Source organism: Hyperolius riggenbachi, chromosome 4 (genome assembly GCF_040937935.1).
Source record: "Hyperolius riggenbachi isolate aHypRig1 chromosome 4, aHypRig1.pri, whole genome shotgun sequence".
NCBI classification, from domain to species: Eukaryota; Metazoa; Chordata; class Amphibia; order Anura; family Hyperoliidae; genus Hyperolius; species Hyperolius riggenbachi.
The window spans coordinates 130,875,219-130,889,072 of NC_090649.1; the positions used below are offsets into that span (position 1 = coordinate 130,875,219).

Sequence of the window (13,854 nt, forward strand, 5' to 3'; positions counted from 1 at the left end):
AGGAGATCTCCTATTGGTCACTGTAGTGCTGATACTGATTGGTGTTGCTTAGTTACATAGTTACATTACTTAGTGGAGTCTGCCATCAGGTTTTCTTTTATTATTTGAGGTTTCTCATTGGCTAATTGAACTTTGTTGTTATTGGTGGTTTCAATATTGAGGAGGGTATGTAAAGGAACTCTGTATGTCATTATGTGCTGATCTAAGCTTAAAAAAATGAGTTAATTTAATGTCACTTGAGGATTTTCATTCCAAACATTAAAAAGAGCTGATGTTTACAGTAGACAGTGATGGACCTCTCAACGTTCATGTAGAACTGAACCAATGCCATTAGGTTACTGACCCTCCCCTGAGTCTACTGACAGAACAGAGAAGAGCCACTGGCCCACATGCAATTCACTTTTTCTCCTTCGCTGTCTCCTAGGTGATATAAAATGCTCTTTTAGCCACAAACAAGCAAGAAAATACTCACAATACTTTGCAGCTTTGTAATCAACTTTTTGCCAGCTGCTAAAAAGTTATTTTTTAGAGGAGATTAACTTTTCTCCTGAGTTTTCTCCCAGGAGATAATTTTTACTTCATAAAAAATAAAAAAAAGTTTAAAATAATTTTCAGCACTTTGAGATTGAAAGAGTACCAAAAAGTAGGTGAAAAAGTACTAGCAAAATTATTTTGAGTATTTTCTTGCTTCCTAGTGGTTTAAAGTAAATTTTATTGACAACTTGACAAGTTGTGAAAAAATCTCCAGTGTTTATCAGAAATTGCAACACAGTAGAACATCACTGCTTCATAATACTGGACTACATCCTACATCCTGCTGTGCAGGGAGATACCAGAAGCTGATATAAATATGTCTTTGCGTACATTGAGAGAACGTTAATGTAATACATCACTAGCATAAATTGTATTTTAATATTTACGGTACTTGGAGTGCAAGTTTTGAGTCTACTGTTTAAGGTATTTATATTTACATACAGGTTGGCCCTTTCTGCTTTACTAAGTTTACACATGAAGCTACAATAATAAATAGAGATGCCATTTACTATGTGTGGGTCGCTGCATGCAGGACATGTCGGTATGGGTGTGACGGAGGCCTGGGGGATGCAGGAAATGTGCCCAGGATATTGCTTCCCTGCATTTCCTGTGACTCAGAATCCAGTGCTATAGAACAGTTTTCTGGTAAACTGGTCCACTTACAAAATAAAATACTTTGTAAAAACTATAGTTTATAGTGTATTGCTTCTCTGCAAATGCTTCATTTGTGTCTCTATACAACCTGTGTCGGCCTGATGGGCTAGTGCTTTTAATGCTTACTAGGGAAGGTCAATGAGATACAAATAATTCCAAGTTGATGCAGCATTATGCAAATCCCGTATGCAAAATTATGCAGCTTGAAAATGGACTAGTCAAATTCCACCAAGAAGTGTGATTGGTTAATTTTCAAACTGCATAAATTTGCATGCACAATTTGCATCATCTTGCATCAACTCAAATTACCTGCATGTCTTTGACCATAGCTACTGCCTACTTTAGCTTACCTTTTTTTTTTTTTTTTTTGCTTTTTCTGAATTCATGTTATCTCTTTATTCACTCGCATTAAGGAATATACAGGCAACATTTTGTGTTCATGTTTGCAATTTTTTTGTGCACATGAATAAGATCATTTCCACATTTTTGTGCAGAAATTGCTTCAAAATATCAAATGATTCACCATTAATTTTCATCTACCAACCATGTTTTTTTTTATCATACTAGCTGCTCAGCTGGGATTTGGTTGTTTTTAATCATTAAGTAGTAATTTAAAAAAAGTGTATGTTGCCACATCAGTGCTAGCATCATGCCTCTACATGTGGGGTGGTGTCTAGTGGGAATAGAGGTTGGGGTAGGTAGGTGGGGCATTCTTCCCGTCATTTCTAGCTCCCTAAGTTTCTCAACACAAATGGGTTGCACTGTAGCTTAACAACCCATAGCAGTGGCGACTAAAGACTGAGGGTCATATCCTATTGCTGAACTCACCTTAGCGCTGGTGAGTTCTTAATTTAGGCAATAAGAGCATCACCTTATCCTATTTCATTTAAAACACCCCCAGGCGGAAAAGAACTCGCTTGGGCGATATAATTGCCCAGCAACATCTTTACACGCTATCCAATTGCCCATTTCATGCCTCCGGGAAACAATGCTGCTTAGCAGACATGAGCATTAGTGTGTTTAGACCTGCTCTTTGCAGGTCTAAGCTAACGCACATCCTCATCGCCGCATCATCTTAAAGGAGACCCCAGAGCTCCCTGTCAAGCCGTTGACAAAGCCCCCACACATAGCTGCGCCGTCACCCCTGCCAATTTACACACCGCCGCAAGTCCTGTTGGGTGTAATTACAGTGTATAAGTCACTTTAATTACTGTGTATCGGAGCCCCGGCAAAGCATCTTTGAAGCTCCCGCCGGGGCTCCCCATTGGTCCATTGTCTGAGTGGCTCATACACTGTAATTACACTTGCGGGAAACTGGCGGCGGGTGATTATCGGCGGTATGTAAATTGCCAAGGGTGACGGCGCAGCTATGTGGAGGGGGTTCGGCAATGTGCAGCGGCCTGACGGGAGCTCTGGGGATTTCCATATTGAAGGGGACCCCAAGATGCAGCAGCAGGAGATGGTGGCGGGTGCGCACGCATGTGTGGGGAGCGAGGCCATGATGCTGAAGGACAGTACCACAGGGTAAAGCTTTGCTTCCCATTGCCTGGTAAAAGTGAGCATTGCTCAGGCTTTTGCCTGAGTAATGCTCCCTAATGATCTGCCATCGTGCAAAAGGAAATGGCCAATAGGATTTGCCGGTAATCCTCGCGCGATGGCAAGGTGATGAGTAGCTCGCATGTGCAAGCTACTTATCACCTGGAATACAATATGGCCCTGAGAGCAACCAAATCATGACTCAGAGCTGGGACAAGGTCCTCCAGCACCCAAGGCTGAGACACCAAAGTGTGCCCCTCCATCCCTCCCACCCCAGCCGTCACACACTGATTAGAGATTAAGGTGTTGGTGGCCCCGGTGCCTCTTATTCTAATAGCAGTTATCTGGCTTGCAGTCACTTAAGGGGCGGCAGTCTATGCCACCCCTTAGTCTCAGAGCTCTGCCCCTCCATTGGCGCGCCAAAAGGTGCCCTTGGCAGGATAGCTGTTTTTGCCAACCGCTGTTTTTTCTTTTCCTTTTTTATTTAGCAAGATTTAGTGGGGTCTAGCATCCACTAGGCCCCTAGACTCTTTCCAGGCCCTAGGCAGCTGTCTAGGTTTGCCTTGTTGATGATCCAGCTCTGTCTCTTAGGGAGAGGGGCAACCCTATTGTTATTTGACAGCTTTTCATAGCAGCTGAATCATGAGATTCAGGCACCTCCAGCACATAACAAGTGTTCATGAAGTGCTAACTTACATGAGCAAAAGCTTGCAATACTATAGTGAAAGAAGTCTGATTCATTTTTGGTAGGCTCCACCATTATGATTAGTGCTGCAGTCAACTTGCATTTAAACAAGTGGGAAGATTTTGAACAAATTTGCTTCAAATCAATTATTTTGTATTGCATGCAGTAGAAATGGATGCAGAGTAGAAGATTGTTTTCATTGACCACTGATCCATTTGAATCCAAACCTGGTCTTATGATAGGATTTAACCTCAAAACAATTTGGTAAAACAGCGGTTTTCAACCTACATCCTCTAGTGGCTGCAGTCACAAATGATGCGGTGATGCATGTGGAAGGGGTAGCTGGAGGTATAGCTGGGGTAAGAAAGGCTTAGGTGGGCTTCTGAACCAAGCAGTCCAGCCAATCACCAGGCCTCAGAAGAGTCTTTTTTCAGTTTTGCTACCAGTTTACAGCCATGCAAACCCCAACAGGTTCTTTTTACATGTAACCTCCAGTTTACAACCTAAACAGGAAAAGCAAGCGCATATAGCCTGGTGTAGGCTTAGGCCCGGTTCACACTGGCAATTAGTGGCAAACAGATCCGTGAAAACTGATCTGATTACCCGTCAATCTGATCCGTTTTCACTCAGTTTGTCTTCAGCGGCTTCCTTTCCGGTTCCACCAACTGAACCCCCCCCCCCCCCCCTTGGACCCCCGTCACCAAAGTGGATTTTGCTGTACAGAACCATTCGTCTCTTCACTAATGTGAAGAAACCTTCCGTTTTCTCATTGCCCCAATGCAACGCTTCAGCTTCCATTCCGCTGAGCCCAGCAGTCTGGAAAAATTGCTGTAGAACCAAATTTGGGATTGTGCGGAACAGATCAGTTCTAACAGACCAATGTGAACGGATTCATAGGTTAACTTTGGATCCGTTCCATTAGGATCCGCGAACGGACAGCACAGCATTCTTGCTAAGTGCATTCATACAAAGCTTTGGTCATACAGAGGTTAATCTCCATTTTTTAAGCAGCTAAAATATTGTGTGTATTTTTGTGCTGAACAAAACCTTTCAGTAATGCAGAGAATAAATGAAGCCTCCTTGTGTGTTTCATATTGAAATGACAAAAATGCATATCTGGAAATGGCTTATTTTCATATTCACATAATAGCAGAGCAGATGAAATGTGTCACTGTGCCACAAATAGTTATTCTCCATCATTAGCGCTGAAAGAATCTCATCCTGCCACTGTGACACACACATATTCTGCTCCTGAAATCTGTCAGCCTCTTATTAGGAATCTCACACTGCAGGTGTCCCCGGGGACCCCGGCCTGTCTCCAGCAGGACACATACCATCATCTGTCTTGTCCAGGACGTTCAGCAGGTCCGCCAGGTCCAGAGACAGCTCATCCGGCTCCTGGGCAACGTACGGGTGGACACACTGCACCTGCGGGCAATCTGAGGACAAACCACACAGACATGAGATACACTGACAAGGAGTGAGCAGAAATGACAATATATGCAAATTATTTCACAAATCGCATAAATGGCTGGGGTTGGAGTGGCTGTACAATACTCTATAATTAGTCCCATTACACCTCCATCCACTCTATCGGCCTGAATTACTGCAGTATCGCCATGTTGAGATTTCATAAGTGATTCAGCAAACCTAGATTACATGAAAGCACACCTGAAGTGAGAGAGATACGGAGGCTGCCATACTTATTTCCTTTTCAGCAATGCAAATTTCCTGGCTGTCCTGCTGATCCTCTGCCTCTAATACTTGTAAACACATTAAACTGTGCTTATTTTGCTTGTAAAACTAAAGCCTTGTGCACACAACATATTGGCCACCTCAGCAGAGTTTCATGAGGATTGCCCTGCCAAGAATCTAGTGTGTGTACAGTAGCCCAGATGCACACACACACACACACACACACACACACACACACACACACACACACACACACACACACACACACACACACACACACACACACACACACACACACACACACACACACACACACACACACACACACACACACACACACACACACACACACACACACACACACACACACACACACACACACACACACACACACACACACACACACACCCCCCCTCAGCCAGCGATCAGCAGGCTTCCCCAGTCCCATCTGTCTGTTTCTGTTATGAATACTGTAATATAACTGTATTTTCTAAGCACTAAAACAAGGGTGAGGGGGCAAGATCTCAGAATCCTTAGGACTGGATCTATAATTACAAGACACAGGTGTTCAGGAGCATAATGATATCTGTTCTAGTGGTAATGACATCACAGGAAGTGACATCAGTGTTCCTGAGACCGTGCTTGAAGAACATGTATGTCTATGTAGGGTAGGAGTGCCTAGTACGCACCATACAATTTTCTGTTAGATTTTTTGTAGAGACTGGTCATTCTCTCTGGTGCATTGTCTTCTGGTTATCTCCTACTGAGTAGGACAATGCCTAATTGCTAGGCAGATAGATAATTTTCAACATGTTGGAAATTATCTATTGAACCATCTAACAGAAAATTGTATGGTGTGTACCTAGCATATTAAGAGATAGAACTTCATCCAATAAGATCTTGCAGATGCAATGCTGTGTACTGTGTAAGGACTTTCCTGGCAAGCAGTAGTACTGTACAATGCAGCTGTGATACGCACATATGGAGAACCCAGCTCCTTCTCTTCACACAGCCCTCTGCAGTCAGTATGTGCCACATATCATTATAGCGACATACCATGACGAGCACACTATAGAATTATCTTCAGAACTCAACTGGTGTGAGAAAAACATATAGCAAGAAAGAAAACTGTAACCTGGAAAAGATGTTTTAAAGCTTACCTACAACTCGAGCGTGCACGGAAACAAACTTGCTTCTTCTGTTTGGAACTAAAGACGTCATCCATCGTTTCATTTCACTCCTGAAAGACATACCCATTCCATATTTACACACAAAGTCACATATTCCAACCAGGACACTGCATGAAATGTGCATATTTTCTTCTGGTTTGTGTGGAGTTCATCTGGTGACTGCCAACAACCTAATAACATGCTGGTATTTTAACTGAACACTATTATATCATGACAGGTCAGAAACTGTATTTCATGTGTATTTAGTACATCATGCTTAGAAGTCCTGCATGTAGTTATTGCATGGGTTGTACTCACTGGGAGGTAGCTTTCAGCATGTAGGTGAACTCTCTCTCGTGTGCGTTCTCCAGGAGTCTCAGGATAAATACATTGGCGAGTGTCTGGCCCTGGTCTTCCAGCTCTTCTACACGTAGGAGGCCACGTGCTGCCGCGTCAAACACCTCATAACGCTCCCTATCAGTAAATAAAATATGTCAGATGTTTCATATTAGCTGTGCTTAGAAAGCAATGAGACAACCAGCTAACTGAAAATATGCCTTGAATTATACTGAAGAAACATGGAGGGTCATAGAGGCTCCTGAGTATTTACATCAGTAGCTTGGAATAAAAAAAGGTAACCTCCAGCTAGGTGAAAAATCATTTATTATCTTTACACTGTTTTGCACTGGAAAGTGTACTCCTAAGCACCATGGAAATTGGTAATTTTACCCAAGGAGCATTGCAAGATTAGTGAAGTCTGGAAGTCTAAGAATTGTTTTCAATATATCAAAGTCCATATACAGTATGAGTTGAAGCAGGATTATGTAGATTTCATATGCAAATTTATGCAGCTTGAAAATGGACCAATGAAGTTCCACCAATGTTTAAACTGATTGGCCCACTTTCAAGCCACACATATTTACATACAGAATTTGCATAATCCTGCATCAGTTCGGGATTATTTGACCATCCCTAGTTAGGACAGAGATCCAAGATATATACTTGCAAATGTGTGGAGCCAAGGGCCCTGATTCAATTCACCTTTTTCTCCCAAGTTTTCTCCTAGGTGATGTTTTTTCACAACTTATCAATAAAACGTATTTTAAGCCACCAGAAAGCAAAAAAATAGAATCATTTTGACAGTACATTTTCACCTACTTTTTCAATTCCAGAGTGCTAAAAAGTTATTTTAAACAGAAGATGAAAAAAAATCTACTAAATTTTCTGCTTGGACATAAAGTGAATTGAATACGGTCCCTGCCCTGGACTAATTTAATACTGTATTAGAGAGTGGTATATTGGCTTTTCGTTACAATGCTTGTGCTGGGATACATTTGCACAATCTGACCCTTTCAAAGGCTGCACAGTCCCGTCCTACAATTTCTGCTGGGTCTGACTAGACAACAGATTCAGTAAATAGCTGGATACCACAATTGTAATGAGGAGCCCATACTAGCAGGTCAAAGAATAAAAGTCCATCCATAGAAAACATTCCGTATCACAGGCGTGAAACACAGTTGGTCTCTGGGAAAGTTTCTTACAAAACCTGCAGTTATTGCTGATTACCCAGTTTGCCGTTTGCAGAGGAGCAGCAGATCATTGAAGAGGAAGAGATATACTGGACGGAAGAGTTTCTTGGTGCGGAGGGTACGCGATGTGCGTGGTCCTGACATCTGCTGCAGCTCGCCCTGCTTCAGCAGCCATCGGGAGTGAGAGATGATTGGGACAGACTGCCAAGGAAATGGAGAACATATTATCAGGAGTCACACACAGAGAACAAGAGAAGCATACCGGTACTTTTCTTCTCACTATTGTTGGCCCCGTAGCGATTTTTCAGTTTTAGATTTGATGAATTCTACTGTCAAAAGTAACTAAAGCACATGCCAATCACACTTCAATTAAACAGTAATAAAGTAATGAAGTAATAAAATGATTAATCACTTGGGTTCCCTTTAAAGCGGATCCGAGATGAAAAACTAACTATAACAAGTAACTTGTCTATATATCCTATCTAAAGTTTAGATAGTTTACGCAGCAAATCTGTCTGCATACAGCTTTAATAGAATATGATTATTTCTTCCTGTGATACAATGACAGCAGCCATGTTGTTTGTAAACATTACACAGAGGCAGGCTTATCTGTATCTTGAGCAAAAAAGCCTAATCCCCCTCCTCCTCCCTCCTCTCCTCTGCCTCTGAAATCAATGGCTAGTAACACCTCCTCCTGCCCAGACTGGGCTCCCATGAGCCCTTGCTACTGCCAAGGCTCTCTGAATACCTGTGGGCGTGATTTGTTTTGTTTATAGGGAATTAGCATATTAAAACAAAAAAGTATTTGGCTTGAGGAATGCCCTATAAACAATAGGAAAGGAACACAATTATGCAATGAGTAAAAGTTCACCTCGGATCCACTTTAAGGGGTAAAAACCCAGGGATGCAGAGGTGAGAGGTATATGGAGGCTGCCATATTTATTTCCTTGTAAACCATGTCAGTTGCCTGGCATTGTTGCGGACCATACTGGGCTTTTGCTAAACACTCCTAGTGATGTCAGTGGGAGCGAGGACACGGCAACGCAGGCGCAGTGGATTTCAGACTTTAAAGTCTGAAATTCCAGAAGTGAACCGGAGGCGGGACCGGAGCATTGGTGAGTGGCTGCGCGGGCACAGGATGTCTGCGGGGGACCATTAGAAGCCCCGGGTAAGTTCAACTCATTTTCCCCTGAGCCCCTACAGTATCCCTTTAAGGAGAGGCGGAGATCTGATGTATTGGATGTCTATAAAAAGCAGGAAGTGGTGGCAAGTGGGTATCCCTCATCCTGATGAAGATAGTCGCCAACTATCGAAACATGTCGATGTAAGAAGGGCTCCATGATTATTGATCAACTGTTCTCACTGTTTACAACAAAGTACGCATAGTACGCAATATACGGCTCGCCTACACAAGCTTAGAGAGCATTTTTTGTGTAGACAATCATTTTCTTTTAACAAGTTACATTTTTCCATACCTTGATCTTAAATTCAAGTGTCTTCTCTATGCTGATGAGCTGCTCTGTGCGACTCATCTTCCTGACTCCGTCATTGCAGGCCCGCACAAGCTGGAGGGAACAAACAGTAATAACAGGATTGGCTGACATACACCACGTTTATTACAAAGGCTAGTCATGTTTCAGTACATTTTCTAAACCAAAATAGATGTAAATACTGATGGTGCATTTAGTAATTGTGAATTAGCGGACTTAGAGAGGATGTCGAGGCTTTTGGAGACATTTTCAGAAGTACAGAATTTGGGTGCATGGCACACCTGGTGATGTGGGTGCCGCCATAGCTGAAACCAGCAGCTGCCTATGGTAGTGCCAAGAAGGTAATTTGCAAAAGAAACAGAATCCAGGCTCATCTCCCTAATAAGGACTCTTAAAGAAAATGGAGGTGCTAAAGGGGGTGTGGCCAATCAAATAGCAATAGTCAAATAACCCACTGCACTCTTGTGCAAGCACAACAGGGATGCGTCCGTCTCCAAAGTGCCAACAGGACTCTCTAAGGTGTGGACTTTCATGTGGGGAGAGCGGTGGATTAAGGACATGGGAAGAGGTCCAGGAAGGCACTATGGGATCCTAAACTCTACATAGATGATATTTTTCTAGGTTCGCTTTATATTTACGTGTCCTCATTAGGGAGATGAGCCTGGAATCTGTGTGTTTTGTATCTTGTAATCCTTGTGGCCAGGGCTCATTCCAGTGCTCTGTCAGTCCTGTAACCACTGTCATCTCTCGCTGGTGTTAGCATATGATGAGAGTGGAAATGTATTGTAGCACGATTGAGAGGTTAGTTTTGATGCACTATCTGTCCCAGGAGAGGACAGATAGTGTCCCTTTGTTTTCTCTTCTATGCATGTTACAGGGCCAGAGTTCGGAAACACAGGGCCCATTTCCACTGGACGCGAATCACGCCCATTTTATGCAAGCGATTTCGGGTGTGTAATCGCAGCTCATTGAAATCAATAGGTTTCACTGTATCACGTGCAGGAAAAAATATGATGCATGCTGCAGCACACATCCAAGACCCCATAGCCGTGCAAGGCATGGCTATAGCGATATGGATGCGAATTCGCATCAGCACAAGTGCTGCAGAACCTCTGTGCAAATAATGCATTGTTTTGCAAACTTCTTTTTAATTAGTCATAGGGAGGAGGATATCTGAGCAATCATTTTGCTTACTGGAATGTTTGAAAACGTGAGGTGAATTTCACCTTAGCATATTGTTTTATAGTTTTACCTTTTCAACTGTTGCATGGGACACGGTGCACACCGCACCACACTTGCGATTACATTGCCATTAGACAGCTGGGCTGTTAAAGGGGGACTCCATGCATGCATGTGTGCGTGTGCATAAAGGGAGTGAATATTTGTTTTTTATTATTTGCATTTTGTATAATTACTAGCAATATTTGCTTAATAAATCCCCTTTTTAAGCGCTACTATAAAGATTTATCTTCCTATAAGGCCCAGTTCACACTTGCATTTTGAGGTAACCAGATCCGTGGAAACAGATCTGTTTCTGTTCTGCTACTGATCCGTTGGGCCTGTTCACACCACTCCATTGCCTTCACACCACTCCGTTGCCACAGAGAAGGGAGAGGCAGATAGCACTGCCCAGCAGCGGCTGCCACCCTCTGCATGCAGGCCGCTTCCCCCCGCTGCCCGAGGCCGCTCTGCACCACTATGTTGGAAGGAGGTGTCGCCAGTGCAGAGCCACTGCAGCCCCCTCAAGTGGATTTAGCCCCTACAACGGTCCCTTTCTTCACTAGTGTGAACAAACATTCCATATTCTCATTGCCACCAAAGCAGTGCTTCAGCTTCCGTTTTCGTTCTGCTGGCCTCAGCTGTCCCAAAACATTGTTCCAGCAGGAAAGTTGCAGTCCGTTCAGCGGATCATGTGGAACGGATCCGTTTGAACGGACGGATGTGAACAGATCCATAGGTGAACACTGGATCAGTTCGTATCTGTTCCGTTAGTACAGCGGTTTAAGTGTGAACCAGGCCTTATATTAGGTATCTGAGGCCTTGATCATATCTAAATACGAAAATGCAAATGCAAGCATTTTGCGTTTTTGTGCGTGGTTTTTTTAGTGCCTCCCGATGCTCCGCTGCGTGCTGTGTTTTTGTTAATAACGCTTTCCAAAGCGCTTTTCCAGAGCTTTTTTTTCAATCACTCCCTGACGCAAGTCAGGAAGTGAACCCGGAAAACAATAAATGCAATGCAAATCGATTTTGTGAGCGTTTTTCCTATACCTTCTATTATAGCAAAAACGCCCCAAAAATGGTACAGGCACCGCTTTGCGGACCGCAAAGTGGATGCAATGCGCTGATATGAACCTTCTCATAGACATTCATTGCACCAGCGTTTTTTGGGCGCAATTTTGAAAGCCTCCTGCGCTTGAAAATAGGGCAAAAACGCCCCTAGTGTGAGCGAGCCGTCAGACTGACTTACACTTGGTTCACAGCATTGTAATCTGTTGGTAAGAAAGCAGCGGGCAGCTTTATAGGAATAGAATCACGTGTTGAGAAATCTTTCAAATGTATAGTTTACCAAACGTGAATGTTCCTCTACACATTATGAAGCGTATAATGAAAATGACGGCAATGCAATAACGAGCACAATATAGTGAGATGGGCCTCCGAGAGCTGCCCTCTGCTACATTAACATCCTATGCCTCATTGATTGTGCAGTTAAATTTGGGTTCAGCGCGGCTCTCTGTTCTCCATTATGTGTACTGTACTATTTATAAATCTCTTACAGCAGTGCAGGCCATTTTTATCAAATGAGTCACAGTTTAATTCTCCAAGTTTGCTTTGAAGCTTTTACAATAGCTGTTTTTTCCCAACCTTTCCTGCTTGTATTATTCTGAACTGATTTATACCTGACCCTGCTGAGTGCTGCTTACCTTCTCCAGCTCTCTGTGTGCTTCTAGGGCTGAAGCCTCTCGCTCTGACCGCTCCTCAACCTTTGTCAAGATGTTCTGTCAATTACACACAGGGAAAAGCAACATTACTTCTCAGTTTTAATAATGGTTTAAAGGACCGGTAATGTAAATGTTTTTAAAAAATGTAAAATACACGTGTATAGGAAGCACACATCCCCCTGAGTGAAGTGCATTATAAATTACTTTTCTCCTATGTCGTAGGTTTTAGACAAGTTCATCTCCTCATGGGGGATTCCCAGAATTACCTTTATTCTTTACAAAATCACTCCCTGGAAAAGACCAATACAAAGATGCCAGTCAGCCTGCTTTCAAATTATTTTGGCAGTTGGACTGATAACTGCTATTCAGGAAGTGCCTTTGAAAATAAAGAAAGCCCTGAAAATCCCCCTGGAGGAGATTGACAGGTTTTCGACTAGTCTGACTTTTACAATCTATTGTAAGTGACAGAGATATAAGAAAAAATAAATGTACAGTGCATTTTGCTCTGGAACAAATGTACATTTTATACATACGCATACACATGCATTTTTCCTTTAAATAAATCACAGCTTTTAACTAAAGAAGAAATCAATCTTCGTTTATATTTGAATAATTTGGGAAAATGTTACAACCTTTCTTAAAGTGGAACCGAAACGACATATAGTAGTGTGCAGTAAATTATTCAGAATACAGAGGTTATAACATTTATTGGTATTTTATTACTGCATGTACTGTCAGAGAAATCCACTAATTTTCTGCTACTGGTGAAGACACAGCATGTGACTGGAAGTCACCCCAGTAGGAGCACAGACAGCATTAAAATACTCTGTGCACTATCCAAAACTAAGAGGTATAATCAAGTAGCACGATTAATGAATCTAACATTAGGTGACCGCTGTACTAGAATGTGCATTGCAGAAGAGCAAAGAGGAAGTTATTCTATCCAGAAAGAACACGGTTTCCTGTCTGCACTTTGCTAGAGATCACATGGAAAAGCCAAAACAGTATTGCAGAAGTGAAGGGATGAGCATGGTGAAAAACGGAGCTTAAAAGCTTAAAAACAGACTTTAAAGGTGTGATGTTTGCCTAAAGGCAATACTGCATTCCAACCTAAGAACCTTATTCCATCTGTGAAACATGGTGGTGGCAAGGCAATATCACTTGAGACTGTTGTGCTATATCTGGACAGCTCAGCATCATTGATGGAACTTCTGGTAAAGTCTGAATTGAACCAGCAAATTCTGCAAGAAACTGGCCGTTGCAGCAAAACAATAACCCTAAAGAAGTGGATCTACCAAAGGCCACATACACAAGCCAAATCAGGATTTATCGTTCTAACCTCCATGTAAGACAAATTCAATTAGCACACACTGTTTTGATTGGTAGATTTCATATGCATCAATATACTGAACATAAATCTTTTTAATCCACAATGGCCCTATGTGCCCCATCAATATTCCTCCTTGTATCAGCTGCATGTATTTTAATCCAGCCAGACAGACGTGGTAGAGGAATCATACCTAACTCGTTTGTCCTCTGAGAAGGTGGCTTTTGTTGGTCATGAAACTTGCATCAGGCACTACCACAACTCTATTTGCACATCCTTTAATATATACAAATTAC

General features: G+C 42.5%; 1 protein-coding gene across 4 annotated transcripts in view; it reads right to left on the reverse strand.

Moving 5' to 3' along the window:
- The window catches only part of NGEF (neuronal guanine nucleotide exchange factor), a 269,544-nt gene that overhangs the window by 4,828 nt on the left and 250,862 nt on the right, over positions 1-13,854 (reverse strand). For all 4 annotated transcript variants that reach the window (XM_068280688.1, XM_068280689.1, XM_068280690.1 and 1 more), the window contains 6 exons: positions 12,214-12,288; positions 9,278-9,367; positions 7,840-8,003; positions 6,592-6,747; positions 6,265-6,344; positions 4,744-4,848 (listed from right to left, as the gene is read on the reverse strand). In XM_068280688.1, the coding sequence (XP_068136789.1) occupies positions 4,744-4,848; positions 6,265-6,344; positions 6,592-6,747; positions 7,840-8,003; positions 9,278-9,367; positions 12,214-12,288 (670 nt within the window). The remainder of the gene's footprint in view (positions 1-4,743; positions 4,849-6,264; positions 6,345-6,591; positions 6,748-7,839; positions 8,004-9,277; positions 9,368-12,213; positions 12,289-13,854) is intronic.